Source organism: Magallana gigas, chromosome 6 (genome assembly GCF_963853765.1).
Source record: "Magallana gigas chromosome 6, xbMagGiga1.1, whole genome shotgun sequence".
Taxonomy (NCBI): Eukaryota; Metazoa; Mollusca; class Bivalvia; order Ostreida; family Ostreidae; genus Magallana; species Magallana gigas.
Genome location: NC_088858.1, coordinates 54,665,979 through 54,688,999, shown reverse-complemented (window position 1 = coordinate 54,688,999; position 23,021 = coordinate 54,665,979). Strand labels below are relative to the sequence as shown.

Below are 23,021 nucleotides of genomic sequence, written 5' to 3'. Positions count from 1 at the left end.
ATTTGAACTCATTATAACAGGATAAAAATAAACACTATTGTTATTGCTACAAAATTATCTACAAATTTCATTTCTTAAGAAATATAGGGAAAAATACTTTGTGGATGTTTATTCACAGAATATTATTTTGAAAAATGTTGAACTTTTTTAATAAATACTGTATTTTTGACCCCTGTATTTCAGTTTGAGAGCTCCTTTGCCGTGAAGCCCGACTTGTTCAATAAAGTTTGGAAACAGAATGGACAAGTGACTGAAGTTTTTAGAATTGTGAGCGATTTGGGTATGTCTAACTTTTCTCTGTGTTTTATGCAATTTTGTAAATTTTTTTATAATTTTAGCAATTGAACAATTTTGTTGTTATAATTTTAGAGATTCTATAATTGTTCAGCAACAAGTATGCACCAGCTTAATTGATTTTGATCTTTGTTTGACATTACATTATTAATACTATTTTGAAAAATGTTGAACTTTTTTAGTAAATACTGTATTTTTTACCCCTGTATTTCAGTTTGAGAGCTCCTTTGCCGTGAAGCCCGACTTGTTCAATAAATTTTGGAAACAGAATGGACAAGTGACTGAAGTTATTCAAGTATGTGTGAAAAAATTTTAACTTTACGATAAAAATGTATTTTGATTATATGTTTTGTCTTAGTTTTTTTATTTAGTTAACGTATAAAAGATTTCAAATAGTTATTAGATGTACAGTCCACAGAGCTGGTTATTTAGGCAGATATTAGTTTTCAGAATTGTGAGCGATCTGGGTAAGTCTAACTTTTCTCTGTTATTTTAGCAATTTTGTAAAAAAAAAAAAAATGATGATTTTAGCAATAAAACAATTTTTTTGTTATAATTTTTGAGATTCTATAATTGTTCAGCAACAAGTATGCACCAGCTTAACAGATTTTAATGTTTGTTTGATATTACATTATTACTGCCATATGCATTAGTTTCAGCAAAACTAAGTGAAAATAAACCCCCTTCTCCCCCCCCCCCCAAAATAAATGATACGCAAGTCATTTTTGCAAGAATTTGTTCACACTCTTTGTATTTGTCTTTATTAGTGTAATATTTTGATATAATTTATTATATATATTTAGTAATTGAAGAATGGACAATCACTGGATGGCGCTGTCCAGGTTAGCAAAATGGCCGCCAACAGGAGGGCCACCTGGTGCCAGTGTGTTCAGCTAGCTCGCCTCAAGTTTCAGAAATACTTTAACCACAAGGTATTGAATTTATGAAATAGATTTCATTTCTCTATCAATTCAAATAGGAAATTTAAATTAAAAAAAGAAAGAAATTCAAAATGGAAGTCGTTACTTTAACGTAATTAAATTGACCAATTCTCAATTTTTTGGGTTTTCAGGCAAAACATCTCCTTCATGTGTTTCCTCTGGACACAAAGATGCAAGATGGCTGTAAGATTCCATTTTAATTAAGCGAATGATGAGGTCAAAATAAGTTTGAAATCAACACGTGATGTCCCTTTAATTGATGTCAAACTTATCATTAGTTGTATGTGTACATTTATTAATTAATGAATGAAATGTTACTTCATTAGGGGAATCAATTTTTACTGGGCATCAACAAATTTGACTATACAAATTTAAAGACGTACTTTTGAAGATTAAGAATAGAAGCATCAATCGCTGAAATCATACAACAATATTTTGAAACAGAAACAGTCACATTCCTACGAAATAGGTGAAAGAAAATGATCAGAATCGATTCATTTCATCTGTACTTGTATGCCACAGAATAAAAGCCAATGTTGTATTACCACCTATTGTTCTACATTCCTGAAAATTATACATACATCTTCACTTCTTTAATGCTTTGTTGTATTTGTTTTCAGCTCTATTTTGGCAATCTCCCAAGCGGCCTCCGATTCCTCAGGAATTCAACATTCAAAACCCTGTGTAAGTCAAATTTCATTTAAATATTTAATGCTCTCCCTATTTTCAAACATTGTGACTTGGTGCATGACAATAAAAACAAACAAACCCTTTATTCTGGCAATGTTTTCAATTCCAGACATTTCCAGTTTGTTGTAAGCACAGCTCGACTTTACGCTGGAGTCTTCAACATTCCAGTCAGCTCCGAGGTTAGTTTTTTTTTGAATATTTTTGAAATTAAAAAGTGATTCTGATTTTCAAATGTGTGAAGAGACCTCTACTGCCTTCATTTGAGTAAATCGTTGTGTAAATAAGAATCCATAGATTACTGTAATGGATTGTCTTTAATTATGATTTTGTGTGTTTTAGGATACATCATTTACAACTATAAACTCAGTCATAGAAGGCATGGACATTCCTGAGTACCGACCAACAAATAAAGCAAGTTCTGTCAACCCACTGTTGTTCTGTTATACCAATTCATTTGACAGGACTTATTATTAATAAGTTACTAATCACTGATTATGTTAAAAGATTGTCGTATAGAACATAAGAAATTAGATGATTATAATCTGTAAGACAAATATATATATATATATATATATATATATATATATATATATATATATATATATATATATATATATATATATATATATGATATTCTATCATCAGTATTTATTGTCTGATGTAAAATTAAAGTCTTTGTTGAATTTTTAAAACAGAATTTTCAGATATTTTTTTAAGGTAGTTTTTTTCTGTTATAGAGAACTGTGACCGATGAATCTGTCTCTAAACCAATGGACGACACAACAGGAAGTGGGGATGATTAACTGGACGCCGTTAATCGCCTGCAGGCGTCACTAAATGAGGACAAGGTCACACACGGTCAGTTTGTCTCCATGTCACTTGTTGAAGTAAACACATATATGAAAAAGATATTATCATTCTTATTCAAGAATCTTTTATGCTATGTGAGTACATGTACATGATTGTAATTAGATTAAGATTAGATTAGATACCATTGTCTAATTAAATTCCTGTGTATAATTTCAGTGCTGAGTCCAATGAATCATTAAGTTCCTGTGTATAATTTCAGTGCTGAGTCCAATGAATCATTAAGTTCCTGTGTATAATTTCAGTGCTGAGTCCAAAGAATCATTAAATTCCTGTGTATAATTTCAGTGCTGAGTCCAATGAATCATTAAGTTCCTGTGTATAATTTCAGTGCTGAGTCCAATGAATCATGTGGAGTTGAGAAAGATGATGACACCAATGAACACATTGACTTCATATCTACATCAGCGGTCAGTGTCAACTCAACAGCAAACATGCTTCTTAAAAAATAATATTTTTATAACATTTATGCAATCACTTGCTATGATAACACATCATTTTTATGTATTAATTTTGTATATTACAAAATTTTGCTTGTGAAGTTAAAATTTGTTTTAATGAGGATGTAATTCATTTGTGACTTGTGATTATTATAATGTGTTTAAAGATCAGAGTTATAAATGATGTGTAACTTATATTTTGATGTATACAGAACTTACTGAATAAAAGTTTGTTACTTGATTTCATTAATTTCATTTTTTAATCAGATATTCCCTGAATTAGGTAGAGTCAGGATTGATTCAAAAATATAAACATGTGTACATGTATACCATTACACACATATAACTACATCATTGACTTCAATTGTAGAACTATGTACAACATTGAGAGCATTGACAGACTGCAAGCCAAGAGAATAGCTGGTAGAATTGTTCCTGCCATAGCCACTACCACGGCGACCGTCAGTGGATTGGTCAGTATTTCTGTCATGTGACCGCAGTAAGATATCATCAAAATGTCAGTTTGTCTATTGAGGAAAAAACCAAATTAAAATGAATTTTTATGAAACATGTTATTTGCTTCAGGTCACCATAGAGCTAAATAAACTGAAATGTTCATTAGCCTAAGGGCTTCCATCTTGCAGCATTCTATAGCAATCAGTCTGTCTATCCATCATTCTATCTTTCCATCCTTCTGGCCATTTGTTCATCCGGAGCAAATATTCTCCCCCCTTGGCCCAATCTGGCTCATGCTTCACCCACAAAGTACCTTTGGGTAAAGGTTGTGCAGTGACCTAAAACCATGTTTTCTAGGTCTAAGTTTAATGTCATTATATGTGATATCTTCATCAGGGTTATATCTTCTCTCCTCTTTGTCCAATCTGGCTCATACTTCACTCACAGAGTGTCTATGGTCAAAGGGTGTGTAGTGACCATGATTGAAATTTGTAGATCAAGGAGGAAGGTCATATTGGACCACTCAAAGATCCTTTATTCAGAGCATCTATTCTTTCCACTTAACCCTATTTGGCTCGTATTTCTTATATACAGAGCTTTTCAGTAAAGGGTGTGTAATGACTTTGAACCAATCTTTAAGGTCAAATGTGAAGGTCATAGCAGAATAATATGGACAATCCTTGTCCGTAGCATGTCTTTTCTTTTTTTGTTCCAGTCTGACTCATACTTTACCCACATGGTGTCTTTGATGAAAGGGTATGCAGGGACCTTGAATGATGTGTCAAGGTCATATTGGATCACACAAGAATCCCTTTTTAAGAGCATATATATGCTCTCCACTTAGCCCTAGTTGACTAATACTTTACTGACACAGCTTTTTGGTCAATGGCATACAGTGACCTTAAACCAAGTCAATGTGAAAGTCATAGGGGATCTCTTTATAATCAGTTTTAGACAATAGATAATTTCCCATTTGCTTGATCTTGCTCAAATTGAACAAAAATGCCTGTATGTAATGGGTAATGAAAGGGAAATTGAATTACAAGTTCTATGCAAGCTGGAAAATTTTTAAGTGATAGGTCAAGGTCAAAGCAAAATTCTCTGATATTCTGTTCATCCTGGTCACCATCTCAATGTTGTCTAGTTACAGAATATATCTACAGTGCCGATCAGACCCAATCTAACACCAGAGTAAACCCCAAATTAACCCCGGGTTTACTTTCTGGGTTTACTTTTTGAAAATTTGGGTCCACTGGGGGATTACTTTGGGTTTACTCGGGGTTTACTTTGGGTTTACTCGAAAATTGCTTTTGGAGTCAACTATACGCACTGAAGTGTGAAGCAGACCTGTATTTTATCTTATTATTCTACTGCCTGTAATTCCTGCCCCTTGTATATTCCGAATACACATGTAGCGTCTGCTTTCGGGGTATTTTTCTGATCGGTGTTTAATCTCTGTGACCACTCTGGGTTTACTTGGGGTTTACTCTGGTTCCACTCTAGTAAACCCAGAGTAAACCCTGAAAGTAAACCCAGGGTTTAGTTGGGGTTTACTTTCTGTTAGGTTGGGTCTGATCGGTACTGTATTTTGTTTCAGGTCACCATAGAGCTGATTAAGCTGTTGGACAAATTACCCCTGGAGGTGTATAAGAATGCCTTCCTTAACCTTGCTCTTCCAGTAATTGTACTGTCTGAGCCAGGACAGGTGGAGAAAACTGTGATAAAGTAACTATGTTACACTGCTAGAATGATGTATACCTTTTATAATGGAACGTTATTCATGTAATCTATTTTTTAAATGTTTTTACTGTATATTTATCAGATTCCAACAAGAATTGAACGTAATTTTGAAATATCTTGGGCCACCAAAAATGATTAAGAATTGAAAAAAAAATGTCTATTGCAGACCAGTATACGCTGATGTTCTGGTTTTTAAAAATTGCACTTGAGGCAAATAATGAAATGTCTTTAATATTACAATGTACTTTAATTATTTGTTTGTCTCTGGTGTGTGTTTTTATTACAGTTCACTATGAATCCTATTTAAAATAATCCTTCAATGAAAACATTATTTTTCATAAAACGTAACAAATTGAATTTCAGAGAGGGACTGACAACAACCATGTGGGACCGGTGGGAGGTTCACGGAACAGCCGATTTTACACTTCAGCAATTCCTTCAATACTTTAAGGTAGCTAATATCTCTTGAAGTGATGGAGAATGAGAATTTTTTCAAAGACAGTAAATCTCAAAAAAGTAGTTTTGTAATAACTCAAAGGTTTTGATGATAATTGATTTATTGATAATAGATCATTATTTTTCCAACCTCCAGGATAAATACGGGTTAGAGGTCACCATGGTCAGTCACGGAGTGAAGATGGTGTATGTACCGTTTATGCCAGGCCACAAAAAACGTCTGCCACAACAGTGAGTATAGAACAAGTACTATACATGTAGATTCCTTAGTTTACACGAGTACCTAATTCAATTATTCAGCTGTGTTGTATTAAATCATGAGAATTATAACATCGCAATTACCAACATTTGTTATACATTTACAATAGTAATCACTAATGATGCTTTTCTGTTGTAGAATGGTGAAGTTGTTAAAACCTTCTTCAGGACAGCTGTATATGGACCTGATCATTAATTAAGAAGGAAATGAGAACGAGGACATTGCCTGTCCGCCCGTTCGGTATTACTTCGGGGTTTAACGACGGCTGATTATAGGACCATCTTCTAGTGCTATTACAGGACTTCTTTATTTATATATGGTTTTATAAACTGGATGACAATATATATGTTATTCATATGTTTTGTTTGTGAAAAAAATGTTAGCTGTGAATAAAATACATGTAAATCTGTATTCAGCAGAGAGAGAGAGAGAGAGAGAGAGAGAGAGAGAGAGAGAGAGAACTGTCTATATATAGGAAGAATAGATGTACATTTATCTTGATAATTGATGAGGTTTTCATATTTTGTTGACCTACATTGCCGTCTGTTATACACATATATAATTTACAATAATTGTCAGTGTATTAAAATGATAAGGTTGATGTATGATTGGTTCTTGTCTTAATTATACCCCCGCAAACGAAGTTTAGGGGGGTATATTGGTTTCACCCTGTCCGTCTGTCCGTCTGTCCGTCTGTCCGTCTGTCTGTCTGTCCGTCTGTCCGTCTGTCTGTAGACGCAACTTTGCCCTCCCCCCCCCCCATAGAATTTCTTATTACTGCATGGAACAATTTGTACATATGTTGAACACCATCTGAAGATGTGCACCTTCAATTTTTTTTAAAATCAAACAAGATTTAATGATTTTATGACAGTTTTCATTTTCCTTATTCTATATATTGTACACTAATGTTGAAAAGTAAGGGAGGTAATCCTTACAGATTTTATTAATTAATTAATAGAAAACACTCTAAAACATATTTATATAAATACATCCAGATGGAGTTTTTTGTCTTTATGTCTTAATTAATAAAAAAATTTATTTTTTATAAGTATTCTATCAACTGACAATGCAAAGTTTTTGTTTGTCAATGATAAATTCTTAGGAGCTAATGAGAACATCAAAGACAAGTGTGGCTGAATTCATTTGTCCCAAGGGAGCCATTATTTGAGCCATGGTTCAGATGGAGCATGTGTTTAGGGAAAATTGATGATCTGTAAAATGGGTGATGGTTTTGGGGCTATTTTAAAACTGTTTCATGTAAACCAAAAGGTCTATCATTATAAGGAAATAAATAATATAATTATTTATAAAGAAGTTAAACTATTTTTAGAGGTTGTTTAAATTTATTTGTCAAGTAATTTGATGAAGTGACCCTATTGGACATTAATTTAAATGAAATTCAAAATTACTGATATGATTGTAGTGTTTTGGCAATTTTAAAATTGTTTGCAATATTAAATTTTCTTTTTTACATATTTTTACATAGTATGGTAATTATGGTAATGTTTTAGGAGTTTAAGGGATCAATTTTCTGATATGGAGTTCAATTGTGCCATAGGAGAAAGTGAGGAAAATTTGAAACAACTAATTGCATCTGTCAAGACTCTTATTAGAAAGATATTGAAAGTCTTATCAACAGAAGAGCATTGCTTGGCTACCGGTATATCTATTCACTGCAAAGGGAGGGGTTATTGTCATTTTGTTGGTTTTTCTTTAAATCAATTAAATTAAAAAAAAATATCATCAAATACATACATTTGTAAATGTATTACTGTTATAGATATATATTTGGGTATAGTCCACTAATGCATTTTCCATAGGCGGTAATGTTAACGTTAGGGTTCATAGCTCCGGCCCTAATTTTCGTTCAGCAACGAGGGACCTCTTGAATGAAAGCTCATCAAATTGTCTCTTTCCTGTTAAAATTTCGTGGTTTGAAGTCAGATTCGTTTTCCGGCAAAATGCGTCTGTATTGAAAAACTCTGAAAATGAAAGTAAAAGTAGGGAATTTCTCAGTTTTGGAAAGGGTGTACATCAAACAATTTCAATTCTTTTCTTCAAATGATAATTCAATTTTGACACTTGTTTTAAAAATTGCAAATCCTCTTTTCTGACATGTGTCAAACATTCTGATTTAAAATGTCCCAATAAATGTATATACACTCTGCAAGTATAGGGACTATTTTGCTTAAAGGCACTTCTTTGTTGTCCTACCGATTCTAAAAATAGTTAGAGGGATATACCCAATATAAAACAGTCATTGTGGTTATTTACAATTCTTAGCTTATATATTCACTCTAGACACTATAAAGAACCATGATTCCAAATTTGGAAAAATTCAATACATAACTATGGATTTTGCAGCAACTGTGATACACATGCATGAAATTTGAAGAAACAGTCCAGTCATAATTTACCTAAACAACATATAGCTCATTGGCACTCGATGCTCTTCAAATTGCATAAATTGAGGAAAATTTAATCTCAAGGATTAAATTACATGTAAAACATAAACATTCAATATTTTACCAAATTTATTTTGTTCATATTCTTGTGAAAAAGCTCAATTATGTCTGATTTTATAAAATTGTTGTCGTAAAAATCATGAGTTTTTCTTTAGTTACAAAAAAGAATTGTTTTCAAACACCACGAAAAAGGTAAAATAGAAAAGTATAGGAATTTCCCTATCCATCAAGGTATTACATGTAGGTATTGGTTTATAAATAATAAAGTTATATGACTCTATAATGTGAGGCCCTCAATTCAGTTTTTGCTCCATTTTGATGCTAGCTTGAGATTACCTCACCTATGACGTCATAATGACGTCATAGTGATGAGTTGTTTTTACTCATATAAGTGTAATATTTGCTGAACTTTTATTTAAGCCTAATTTCGGAACAAATGCACCATGACTTAACTCATTAAATATATGTCATAGGGAAAAGAAACTTGCTAATAAGGATTTTTTCTTTTACTCTTGTATCTTGTTACCATGGTAACAAATTTAGCAAAAATTATCAAAAGACATATCCTGTGGAAGAGAGTCTACATTTAACTAAAGTTCAAAATCCAGAAGAACAAGAAATACCCACAAAGTCTGTGAAATATGTATAATCAATGTAAAGTTTCCCAGTATCTATAATATTCTAAATTATTGATCTGCATGTAAAATACTGGCCTTGCAGGGTATATAGTTTTTATAGGTTCCTTCTTTTAAACTTGGACGAGTGAAGTTACAAAAATAAATTTTACTTACATCAAGTGTGGCTCATTGTTGTGTTTTATTCTTTGAAGAAGACTTCCATTTCAATTTACATGTTATCTAAAATGAAATGTTTTGAATTAAATTCTACATTATTAAACACTATTCCCAACATTTGCAATTCCATATCAAAAGCAGCCATATGTTGAGAGAGAGAGAGAGAGAGAGAGAGAGAGAGAGACAGACAGACAGACAGACAGAGACAGACAGAGAGAATTAGAGAGAGGGGGAAAGATACAGAAAGAGAGAACAACAGATAGGCAACAATAACTACATCTTCATGCACAACACATATATACAGCCTAAAGACTCCCCCCCCCCCCCAATAACATTCAATATCAACCCCCACCCCAACATATTGATCTATTTTTTCAATAGTATGAATAAATAAATACTAGTAAATATCTACTTAAAATGATTACTGATAATTTCATTCAATTTTGATTATGATAAACAAAGATAGATTTTGTGGATTAAGTACTAACCAGCATGGTAGGCTTCTACATGTTAAAGAGTGCATACCTACATCTTCGGTACATATATATACAACTGTAGTCATGTCACATGCATGACAAATTAATTTTCTCCAATTCAATGCAAATCTATCATCATAAATATAGAATTGGAACCGACCGGACACTAATACAATTCCCTTATAATGCAAACTAATCTTAGATAGCTGGACACTGCTAGAATGAAGTATTTTTCCTCACCGGAAACTTTCTGCTTTTCTACTTTCACTTTTGCTCGCTTGAAATGATCGCACTAAAAACCCGAAGTGATATTTGGTCTCAAAATTTATAAAAATGTCTTCTAAACTCATAGGCCTATATAATTAGAAACACACATACATTTTCATTTTTTTAATGTAAAAACTCAAAATAAATTACATTCAAGTTAAAATCACAATTTCTTTAATTTAAATTGGTTTTTTGAAAATCCCGTGGGGGGGGGGTGTTGTGTTGTGATGGATATTTTCTTGGAAAATATGCTATTAAAATGATTAAACTTGTTGAACTTGTTGGAAATTTAGTTTATTCACATAAATGAGAAGATGTACAAAAGAAAAATGCACGTTTATCATAATAATTGCAAATAAACAAGAAATATGCCTTACCAGCATGGAGCTCAATATGGGTATAGTCCACTAATGCATTTTCCATAGGCGGTAATGTTAACGTTAGGGTTCATAGCTCCGGCCCTAATTTTCGTTCAGCAACGAGGGACCTCTTGAATGAAAGCTCATCAAATTGTCTCTTTCCTGTTAAAATTTCGTGGTTTGAAGTCAGATTCGTTTTCCGGCAAAATGCGTCTGTATTGAAAAACTCTGAAAATGAAAGTAAAAGTAGGGAATTTCTCAGTTTTGGAAAGGGTGTACATCAAACAATTTCAATTCTTTTCTTCAAATGATAATTCAATTTTGACACTTGTTTTAAAAATTGCAAATCCTCTTTTCTGACATGTGTCAAACATTCTGATTTAAAATGTCCCAATAAATGTATATACACTCTGCAAGTATAGGGACTATTTTGCTTAAAGGCACTTCTTTGTTGTCCTACCGATTCTAAAAATAGTTAGAGGGATATACCCAATATAAAACAGTCATTGTGGTTATTTACAATTCTTAGCTTATATATTCACTCTAGACACTATAAAGAACCATGATTCCAAATTTGGAAAAATTCAATACATAACTATGGATTTTGCAGCAACTGTGATACACATGCATGAAATTTGAAGAAACAGTCCAGTCATAATTTACCTAAACAACATATAGCTCATTGGCACTCGATGCTCTTCAAATTGCATAAATTGAGGAAAATTTAATCTCAAGGATTAAATTACATGTAAAACATAAACATTCAATATTTTACCAAATTTATTTTGTTCATATTCTTGTGAAAAAGCTCAATTATGTCTGATTTTATAAAATTGTTGTCGTAAAAATCATGAGTTTTTCTTTAGTTACAAAAAAGAATTGTTTTCAAACACCACGAAAAAGGTAAAATAGAAAAGTATAGGAATTTCCCTATCCATCAAGGTATTACATGTAGGTATTGGTTTATAAATAATAAAGTTATATGACTCTATAATGTGAGGCCCTCAATTCAGTTTTTGCTCCATTTTGATGCTAGCTTGAGATTACCTCACCTATGACGTCATAATGACGTCATAGTGATGAGTTGTTTTTACTCATATAAGTGTAATATTTGCTGAACTTTTATTTAAGCCTAATTTCGGAACAAATGCACCATGACTTAACTCATTAAATATATGTCATAGGGAAAAGAAACTTGCTAATAAGGATTTTTTCTTTTACTCTTGTATCTTGTTACCATGGTAACAAATTTAGCAAAAATTATCAAAAGACATATCCTGTGGAAGAGAGTCTACATTTAACTAAAGTTCAAAATCCAGAAGAACAAGAAATACCCACAAAGTCTGTGAAATATGTATAATCAATGTAAAGTTTCCCAGTATCTATAATATTCTAAATTATTGATCTGCATGTAAAATACTGGCCTTGCAGGGTATATAGTTTTTATAGGTTCCTTCTTTTAAACTTGGACGAGTGAAGTTACAAAAATAAATTTTACTTACATCAAGTGTGGCTCATTGTTGTGTTTTATTCTTTGAAGAAGACTTCCATTTCAATTTACATGTTATCTAAAATGAAATGTTTTGAATTAAATTCTACAGTATTAAACACTATTCCCAACATTTGCAATTCCATATCAAAAGCAGCCATATGTTGAGAGAGAGAGAGAGAGAGAGAGACAGACAGACAGACAGACAGAGACAGACAGAGAGAATTAGAGAGAGGGGGAAAGATACAGAAAGAGAGAACAACAGATAGGCAACAATAACTACATCTTCATGCACAACACATATATACAGCCTAAAGACTCCCCCCCCCCCCCCCCCCCCCCCAATAACATTCAATATCAACCCCCACCCCAACATATTGATCTATTTTTTCAATAGTATGAATAAATAAATACTAGTAAATATCTACTTAAAATGATTACTGATAATTTCATTCAATTTTGATTATGATAAACAAAGATAGATTTTGTGGATTAAGTACTAACCAGCATGGTAGGCTTCTACATGTTAAAGAGTGCATACCTACATCTTCGGTACATATATATACAACTGTAGTCATGTCACATGCATGACAAATTAATTTTCTCCAATTCAATGCAAATCTATCATCATAAATATAGAATTGGAACCGACCGGACACTAATACAATTCCCTTATAATGCAAACTAATCTTAGATAGCTGGACACTGCTAGAATGAAGTATTTTTCCTCACCGGAAACTTTCTGCTTTTCTACTTTCACTTTTGCTCGCTTGAAATGATCGCACTAAAAACCCGAAGTGATATTTGGTCTCAAAATTTATAAAAATGTCTTCTAAACTCATAGGCCTATATAATTAGAAACACACATACATTTTCATTTTTTTAATGTAAAAACTCAAAATAAATTACATTCAAGTTAAAATCACAATTTCTTTAATTTAAATTGGTTTTTTGAAAATCCCGTGGGGGGGGGGGGGGTGTTGTGTTGTGATGGATATTTTCTTGGAAAATATGCTATTAAAATGATTAAACTTGTTGAACTTGTTGGAAATTTAGTTTATTCACATAAATGAGAAGATGTACAAAAGAAAAATGCACGTTTATCATAATAATTGCAAATAAACAAGAAATATGCCTTACCAGCATGGAGCTCAATATGGGTATAGTCCACTAATGCATTTTCCATAGGCGGTAATGTTAACGTTAGGGTTCATAGCTCCGGCCCTAATTTTCGTTCAGCAACGAGGGACCTCTTGAATGAAAGCTCATCAAATTGTCTCTTTCCTGTTAAAATTTCGTGGTTTGAAGTCAGATTCGTTTTCCGGCAAAATGCGTCTGTATTGAAAAACTCTGAAAATGAAAGTAAAAGTAGGGAATTTCTCAGTTTTGGAAAGGGTGTACATCAAACAATTTCAATTCTTTTCTTCAAATGATAATTCAATTTTGACACTTGTTTTAAAAATTGCAAATCCTCTTTTCTGACATGTGTCAAACATTCTGATTTAAAATGTCCCAATAAATGTATATACACTCTGCAAGTATAGGGACTATTTTGCTTAAAGGCACTTCTTTGTTGTCCTACCGATTCTAAAAATAGTTAGAGGGATATACCCATTTACAGTGAAATTCTGACAATTTTGATTTTAATTTTTCTTTGTTAACTATTTTTTTTTTTTTTACAATTCTAGAATTTTTTTTTGTATATGTTCCAAACCTTAATTATTATTCAATTCAATTATTTGACCCATTTGAAATTAGCCTAGCGGGGGTATTAGTCCCATTAGGACAGTTCTAGTTAATGTTCCTGCTAGGTTTTGACTTTTTTTTTATTCAGGCATATAAAAGGAATTTTGATATAGACATTAAGCGTAATTTAATGTGCTTCCTTGCACTGTGCTACTTGTTTACAAGTTTGGGAGAACTGCCTGTCCTCACCTGAAAGAGACTATCAACGAATAAGTAATGGAGATAGAAATCACCCCTGTACTATATTACTCCAGAAGTCTGATTCAGAAACCATTTCAAACCGTGATGATTATGTTTTAGATATGAGTGATAAATTTTTTTATTGCTATGATATTTTTAGTTACTTAAATGTAGATAATGTTTTGTAATTTATTGTTGAACTGCATTACTTCACAGTCATTGAAGAATGACGGTATTTTTAATGAAAACGATCTTGTAACAAAAAAAGGAATATACTGAACCGGAATATTAATGATATGAATTAAAATTATATGGATATTTCATATTGGCTTTTTATATTTAGCATTTATTCAGAAACATTTATCTTAGTAATAGTTTTATGGAGAACATAAACAATAAAGATGGAAGAAAAAACATAATTTACACCTGATATCTGCAAGGCCTGGGAGCATTAATATCCAATGACCATTCAGGGAAATAAAAAAGTAGTTGAATTCTGAAATTAATAAGTATTCAAAACATAGCATCTACCACACATATGCAGTTAATAAGATATTTTTGGATCATGTACATAAACTTGCAATGCATGTAGAGATATCGCATATATTTTCCTTGATAGTTTCAATAAAATACAATGAATAGCAACTGTAGGTAAAGTAAAAGATATATTACAAATTATTTCTTTTAATTACTTTAATGATTCATTTGTCGGTCGGGGTAAATGTCTCTTATTACCCCCCCCCCCCCCATCTCCCCTATTTGATGGAAATATAAATGTTGTAACTACCTAAATATAATATACTGTTTATATTCTGTCACCTTAAAAAAAACAGCCTGGTTATTTTAGAACAATAGAATACGAATATACTGTTAATTGTATAAACTTGACCAGTTTAAACTCATGTGTCTTATTTTCACCTAGATAAGTACAATACCAGGACACCTAATAATTGTACAGTATTGAATGCCATTTTTCACTGTCACTGTTATACAGTTTTACTTAACGTAGCTCGCGGGTTTGCTGACGTCACAATAGGAATCGACGTAAAGAGTTGACCGTCATAGTAAACTCATAATTTTATTTTAAAATGACAAATAAGATATTTAGAAGTATAAAAGAAAATATTTTAAAAAGCTTATATGCGGTTTATGACTGTTTATACAAAGATTTATAATATCAAGTGCTGAAAATTTAAAGATGTCACATACATTGTCACATTTTGTTCTATAAAGATAAAGAATGAGTGTGCGTTAGAACTCTTCCATTTAAAGTCATGTTTTAAAATAGAATGTATGCATTAACTTAGCTTTTTTTTTTTACAATTATAACTTCCGTAATCTGTACTACCGATTACATTCTTAATTTCTTTTGGCTTGAGATAACTGTTTTATTCGATTACTTACTTATAATGTCAGTAGTTGCTTGGCATTTTATTTTTGCATTGATTGACTCAGAGTTTCATAAAAACAAAAATTGCAGTTTTCTGTATCTTTACAGCCTTACATTAATTGCATTTTTAAATAACATTCACAATAATGTCTAATAAGCATTAACATGTTCTAAAATGTGTTAAACAGCTAGTCTTGTCAATAAATGCATTTCAATTTTGGTGTTCTAAGAAGTAAGGAAATGATGACGTCAGGCTAACGTCGTAATGAAAATATAAGGTTTTGAGAACTCTTTTAAATCTTTAAAGTTTTTTTGCCAAAAATTGGCCGAGAACACATACTGATATTTTTTTATGAATTGATTCATAATTATCTCCTCTGTTTTTGTGTTGAGTATGATTAATTTCGTCTGAATCGTTTAAAAGTTTGGAGCATAGTTTTGTTATGCGTTTCTTTCTTAAAATGTGCATTTTACTATATATTTCATTGAAATGGCGTTGCTTGATTTTATTAATGACACTGTATTTGAAACACGATAACATTATTACCGCGCAGACGAATCTTAAATAAATTTTAGAAATAAAACTATAAAACCTATGGATCACGTGGACAAATTTTCAAGGTAAGTTTTCTCACAAGCAGGTAAACCCGCGAGCTGCCTTAAGAAATAAACAACGTTATTTAGTGAACATGGCGTTATGAATAGCAACTCCTCTGCTGGCATATTCCATGATGCGCGTTAGTCATGTTCACTAAATAATCGTTGTTTATTACTTATATATGCATTTCACCACTCGCAAATACTGGTACTGTACCAGTTATCGGTTAAACTGAGAGTCCGGGTTTATAGCAAGCGACTATCCGAGATCGTTTAATTCAGTCGTCTGTTTCGAATAAAAAAAGTAAGTTTGCTTGAAAACTTTCTTGAATATGATTTAATTAACCATGAGCTTTAACGATCATTGTTTACCGCTGGTTTACATCTTTGCACTTTCAGCAGTGGGGGAAGTGACGTAATAAGTGAAAACTAGAATATGGCATCTTTGTAATATGTTATTATATACCTTCTTTGATTTGCCATAATTTTAATACATATCACATGTAGAAACAAAGGGAATTCATTAAACTCTGAGACATTCATGGTGCAGTTGAACGCCTGATTGCACAATATTGTGTATTTGAACAGTCTACGATTTTGTTTATTAACGTATGATAACAAACGAACAATTTTATGAGTTGTGTTTATGTATCATTTAACCCCTACTACCTTAAGTCTGACCCAAAAAGGGACATAACTCAAATTATATTATGCAGAGTATGAAATCAACATGTACAGGGATTTTACTATGTTATTATCGCAAAGCCGATAACTGGTACAGTAAACCGTAAAACATGGCAAATTCGGGGCGTGCTAAAAAGCACAAAAACAAGATGTTTTAATTTCTTAATAATGATATACAATATAACAGATGGACAAACAAGGAAATCGCCATTTAAAGTATGTCAAATTTTATCCAAATATACCAAGAAACAAGGAAATACGAAAAAAAACCGTTAAAGTTTAGCAGAGAACTGGTACAGTGCCAGTACCCTGCATTAGACCTTGACATATAGCTATTGCATCAAAAATAAACGTTCAGACTGTAATGTATTTTTTCAATTCACATAGATTTGTTAACAATCAATGCTTTAAACTGTTAATAATTTAATTCTGGTTGTAGCGTGCTTTCTGATTAGCTAAAACAATTATACATGGCGTTACGTTTGAATTTTGTAAAATTTTACTTCATTTTGAACGTCAATTGACCGTTTTTAGCCGGGCTCTGCTGAAAGCAGAGTCCTGGCTTTAGGCAGGCAAATCGCCATTGTTACTATAAATAGCAAAGTAAACAAAAAAACCAAACAGCGTAAAAGTAAAAGCTTCCGCTATACTAAATAGTAACAATGAGAGCCAAGTTTTGTCAAAAGTGTTGGCATTTTGTTTTATTTTTTTTTATTTTCGAGAGAATTGCCTTTCTTGTTTAGTTTTCTTATCAATAACGTGTTTTAAAAACAAGACTATGCATTTTGGACACATACAATGCGCATGAATTTCCAAGAACTACTTTGCGTTGAAGAAATGGGAATTGAAAATATACCGCTTCTTGCAAAATTCAAAGCAGCAACTGTTAATTTTTTTTCTACTAGAGAGACATATTTTTGTTTAAAGCCGCTTACAACATTTCGTCGCTCTTTGACGCTTTGCCGACATTAAGAGCATGAGAGAGAGAGAGAGAGAGAGAGAGAGAGAGATGTTTCAGTCTTTACTACACAATATGCATAATGACACCAAAAGAGCCCGGCTTGCAGTACTTCAGTACTTTGATTATCTACAGTATCTAAGAGTAAAAAAAAAATTATAAGCAATGAATTCAATATTTATTTGTTTTATACGATATAAAATTGTTTGAAACAGTTTACGCTTTTTCATAAACCGCTTGATTGGTTTTTTTGCCAGTGATTTTCTATAGCCAGCATACATGTAGGACAAAAATTGGGCCCGTTCCACTTACAACTATTAAAGTTTTTTTCCAAAATTTAATCTGCACTTTGCTCCCATAATTTTGATGCAAAATATGTTAATTTCTTTGATTTTCCTCAATTCAAATGCCAAAGTTCCGTTTTTAAAAGTAAAGAAAAATCAGCAGTGTGAACATAAACTAGGAGAAGCCATAAACAAAATTACGGAGAATTGGGTCCAATTTACTGAGCAGAAATAAATTTGATTCAATCATTGTGCAGCTAGTCAAATTTTCTCTTTGCACATGCATGCACAAATGATGTGCTAATTAGATCTCACACTTTAGACTATCCAAAAACTCTGAATTTTTAATTTTTGTGATCGGCATCGGCCGATCACTGTTGTGTCCATATGAGGCATCCGGCTAATGCTTCCACGTGCGCACACATGCCGCTTGCATAAGTAGTTCTTATAAAAACTTGAAGCTTTGCTTTAGTATTTATATAACATTTTACTCAGTTTTATTTCAATTCATTTACCTTAAGAGATGCAAACATACATAAAATACAGTTCGACCTATTAATTCAAGAATGCACATTTTGTCTCACGCGTAAGAATTTCGATCGGAAGAATCATTCAGTAATGCAGTTGACCTCGATGAACTGACCTCAATCATAAGACGATGCTACATGAACTGACCTCGATCTATTGATGTTGCATAATAGTAACTAGGAAGACGGCTTGATTTATAAACAAGGTTACGTTATAGTGCGACCTCAATAGCAAGTTATGATGGCATTCAATGTTTTTCAGTCGCATTAAATTATTTTAATACAACTTTTTCTTTGTATACTTGTTAATGCTCTTTGAAGAGCCCTACTCACTATTCTGAAGAAGAAAAAGAAGATACATTAACATTTAATAATTACGTTAAAAATATAAAACTAGAGAAGACGTTTACGAACGGCTTTCCCCAAATTTCTTTCAAAATTAAGTTTGTTGACGGTTTATAATGATGAAATTATGGTGTACAGATTCAAAATATTCTATATTTTGTTAAAATACAGTAATTTTTAAATTATTTTACATCAAACTGATCATGGTGATTGCTTCTAGCTATCTATATATCATTATTGCCGATCATTCCTTTAAAAGGAATACTTGTTTAATTTCAGTCGAGAGCGCTATGTCTTGGATGACTCTCACTCACGCAGCAATGAAACAAATGGCAAACTCTGCCATCCTTATCAACGGCATTGGAGGTTTAGGAATTGAAATTGGTAGGTAAAAATAACAGAGATGTACTTGTAGGTTTAAGGCCTTTGTTGGTTTACATGTGTTCTCACTTGTCAGTTTACTAATGACCCCAAGATAAGAAAGGTTTTCTATGATTATCAAATATCATAATTATGCATGATCACAGAATCTCAGCATAAACAATGACAATGAGAATGGTTTATCTTTACAATTCTAAGCAATTTTAAAGTTGTGAGCTGGGTTTTTCATGAAGAGAACAGCTTTCCTAAGAGGAGAATTTCAATTGATATTTTAATGCCTTTGATGTCCATGAAATAAGGATGTATGTAAAACTGATTTTAATCTCCAAGGAACTGTTAGTATTTAGTGTTATCCAAAAGCAGTTTACACATATAAATTCAAATGATTTATTGGCACTGACCTTGACCTTGGATCTTGTAGAATCTGACCATCCAGGACTGTAAACTGGCTGAGATTCAGAACCTGGGGACACAGTTCTTTTTGAGAGAGGAAGATGTCGGCAAAAACAGGTCAGCGTTCATATCAACATTGACAAAAACCAGTGTTTGTCATATAGCAACACATTTATACAACTTCAATGGATAGGACATTGTTTCGTTTATAGAATGGTTTCATTTCACATATCAACTACAGCATGCCAGATACATTTATATCTCCTTTGAAGGTGCTAAATATATCGCACACAACCATCTCGTTAACTTATTCAAGTCTTGTTCGTATCTCTGCACAACTGTTCAACTTTAACAAATTGCCTAATTTTATTTTATTTTCATTTGAAGCTATCCACCTTGTCCTCTTAACAATTATTGATATAGTCTGTCTTTTTTGAATGGTTTGCTTTCCAGAGCTAAAACCAGCTGCAGTTGATTGGCAGAACTGAACTCCTATGTGTCTCTGTCTGCCTTGAAAACAGGACTAGATTGTGATTCGGACCTGTCGTATCTGGCTGGATATCAGGTAACAATCTCATCAATGTCACTGGATAAATATTGGAACAATCTAACCTGCCTCACAATATTATATCAATAGATATCGAGAGCCTATCTGAGTTCTCGTCTATCTCAGTACTGTCTAGATACAGAAACAAAAATCACATTTATTTCATCAAGCGTTTAACTCACAATATCAGGTTTTATGTAAACAAACCCACAAAGAATGAAGAAATATTTCACCTTCTCCAAAAGCAGTAGGAAACAGGTGTCTTACCTACCCTTCTGTAGGCGACTGCTAGGTAGCAACCTCTATTTATTCTGCCCTAATTAGTCACATGTCTAATAATTAAATTGACTACTAGTGATCAATAATGGTCTGTAGTGCCATCAGTTTTGACCGTTTTCTTTGTTATGTAAATTCTCTGCATTTAAAAACAAGTAGTTTTTGTGTTTTCAGTGTGTGCTATTGACAGAGGCACCATTGAAAGTCCAGATTCGTGTGAACAACATCTGCAGACAACAGACCCCTCAAATAAGAGTAAGTATTGAACATTTTTTGGACAAGTGAAGTTAATTTCAGACAAGTACATAAGATTTTTTTGTTAGGGAAACAGTTATTGTATTGCCCTGTTTACATCATATACTCATAGGATTCTGTGATGTTGTACCTGAAGACTTGGGCCATCTTTGAGAAATGATTGTTTGTCCCCTCCCACCTTAGTACTTAGACTCTGAGTTGTTAAAGAAATATGCATGAAGTAAAGTCTAACCTTTATAAGGGAAAAATGAAAAATGAAAATAGATCTGGACATGAAATGAAGGAAAAAGATGCACCTGAAGAAGTTGATACTAAATCTGATTTTAAGAGGACCATATTTTGGTCATTCGGTTGGGATAACTTTTTAAAGTTGACAAGCAAATAATTTTGTATTAATGCACAAAGAAAATTTTTCTGAAATTGTTATACAGTAATGCTCGGCATGACTCCTTTTACTTTTGTACTGGAACCAAATTATTTCCTTTGACCCAAAATTTTTACTTTATCTTGCACACAGTGAGTACAGCCTTAATACATAAAAAAAATCAGAAAGGTACATGAGAAATTACAGTTATCAGGAATTTACCAGCTGACAAATTTTAGAATGATTTTTTTTGTTTTCTTCATTTTTGAGGATACATGAATTCTTGGACAATTTTTCTGTCAATAATTTCAGACTTTTGATTTTGTGGATTGACTTTGAAATTCACAAAAAATTAATGTTCACAGTATATTGATTAAACTATAGTATGATTTGACAAAGGTGATGTGTTGGGCACAAAAATTATAATTTTTCTCAGAAAAAGTTATGATTAACAAAATACTTAGTAAAACATGTGAAAAAAAGAATCTCTCATGATTTGCGATGGTATATGATTTCATTCAACTCGTTGTGTGTACAACTCATTGGATAAAAATCATATACCATCGCAAATCATGAGAGATCCTATATATGGCCAAAAATATAATGTGTCAAAGTTGAAGGCGGACCTGCTGTATTATTTGTTTGCCCCCATCCTCCTTATATGTTTATGAGTTGTGATGAAAATATTTTCAATCATGATAATGAATGTAATTATTCTTTTTGAAAAGGAAAAACCTGGTGTTGTTTCATGTTTTAAGAACAAAATGCATGGATTTGATACTGGTGATCACGTGACATTTAGAGAAATAAATTGAATGACCGCCCTTAATGGTCGGACTTGTGAAATAAAAGGTGGGTTTATTTCTAATATTGCAAATCAAAGGTGGGCTTAATGCAAATGACTTGTGGAATTAATAATGGCCTAATTGGGGAGCCTTCAGTGACTATTATGTAAATAATCTTAACATCTGAGTGTGTGACTCGTTCAGTGTTGTCCCCATACACGTTTGAAATCTGTGACACGACAGGAGAAGAATTCGCTCCCTACAAACATGGTGGCATTGATGGACAGGTCAAAGTGTCCCACAATGCCTTGTTTTTAAGTAGACATTACACATTGTTAAATAAATACATATGCTGACATGTAAAACAAATGGAACATTCTATTTTGTAAAAACTTTGGGAATAAATTAGTACTATGAAAAAGAGCTATTTGCAACACTTGATTTGAGGCCATGGCTTCATGGTCATTGACCCAAGCTTGCTCTGCAACTGCCTTTTTGAGTGGGGAGTTGATTCTTTATTGACTCTCAAATTGAAATTGCAATGGTTCAGCAGGTGCATTATACCATGCCATTTTTTGCTTGACAGTTGATCATCCCTTACTATACCACACCATTTTGCGCTTACAATTAAGAGTTTTGAAGATATGTAAATTTATGGTCTTTTCAATAAAATTTGTTGTCAAATATTTTATTTCAATGAACATTTAATTTTGTGATTAAAAATTTCTCACAAAATTTGTCTGAAAACAAATACTGGTGAAACTACAGTACATGTATTGCTTAAATTTTAATTTTGTCTTATATAAACTCTTTCTCATGCATGATTGCCACTTTATCAACCGCTTCTTTTTACTTGAACTTTCATGTTAAACTTAATGAATTGTTTAAAAGTCATAATACTTTGTAAAAGAATTATGCTTATCTTATAAAAAGTACAACAATAATGTAACAAGATATTGTGTTATGTCAAGTATAGTCAGATTATGTATTTGTAGAAATCTCTGGAACAAGAAATCATGAACCCTTCCCTGCTGATTCCAGATCTGTTTAGGTTTGAAGTAAGTCATTGTAAATCATCCAATGAGATTCTGTTGGTAATCAAATCACTCTCAGACCTATCATTAATGTTTATTGTATATATTATACTGATTAATTAAAAGACAAACCTTTATGATGCAGCAGTCATTCAGATTTTAAATATTGATGAAATTGCAAACCTTGATGGTGCAATAATAAGATATTACTTTAATATTGATATAAGATAAAATTAGTTGTAGTGTAGCAGTCATAAGATATTATTTTAATATTGTATT

The 23,021-nt window shown here is 32.2% G+C and overlaps 3 protein-coding genes and 1 long non-coding RNA gene across 4 annotated transcripts in view; 3 read left to right on the top strand and 1 right to left on the bottom strand.

Annotated features, from left to right (window-relative positions):
• LOC117688758 (uncharacterized) overlaps nt 1-20,559 on the top strand; it is a 34,854-nt gene extending 14,295 nt beyond the window's left edge. The window contains exons 3-5 of the long non-coding RNA XR_010714772.1: nt 19,510-19,598; nt 19,935-20,046; nt 20,479-20,559. This is a non-coding gene — a long non-coding RNA (uncharacterized lncRNA). The remainder of the gene's footprint in view (nt 1-19,509; nt 19,599-19,934; nt 20,047-20,478) is intronic.
• On the top strand, nt 2,654-6,903 carry LOC136276286 (ubiquitin-like modifier-activating enzyme 6). Its single transcript, XM_066087903.1, has 7 exons — nt 2,654-2,783; nt 3,124-3,202; nt 3,603-3,705; nt 5,286-5,413; nt 5,792-5,879; nt 6,021-6,115; nt 6,282-6,903. Exons 2-7 carry the CDS (start codon nt 3,135-3,137, stop codon nt 6,340-6,342), a joined length of 543 nt encoding a protein of 180 aa, XP_065943975.1. The 5' UTR covers nt 2,654-2,783; nt 3,124-3,134; the 3' UTR covers nt 6,343-6,903.
• The window catches only part of LOC117685279 (uncharacterized), a 54,701-nt gene continuing 39,614 nt past the window's right edge, over nt 7,935-23,021 (bottom strand). The window contains exons 1-5 of the transcript XR_010714762.1: nt 12,649-12,715; nt 12,010-12,075; nt 10,526-10,735; nt 9,403-9,468; nt 7,935-8,128 (exon numbers count right to left, since the gene is read on the bottom strand). The gene's annotated coding sequence lies outside the window, so the exon portion shown is untranslated. Of the gene's footprint in view, nt 8,129-9,402; nt 9,469-10,525; nt 10,736-12,009; nt 12,076-12,648 lie in introns of the transcript that reaches the window.
• LOC117688742 (ubiquitin-like modifier-activating enzyme 6) overlaps nt 22,710-23,021 on the top strand; it is a 48,776-nt gene continuing 48,464 nt past the window's right edge. The window contains 1 exon segment of the mRNA XM_066087904.1: nt 22,710-22,766. Coding sequence (XP_065943976.1) covers nt 22,725-22,766 — 42 coding nt within the window. The 5' untranslated portion in view covers nt 22,710-22,724.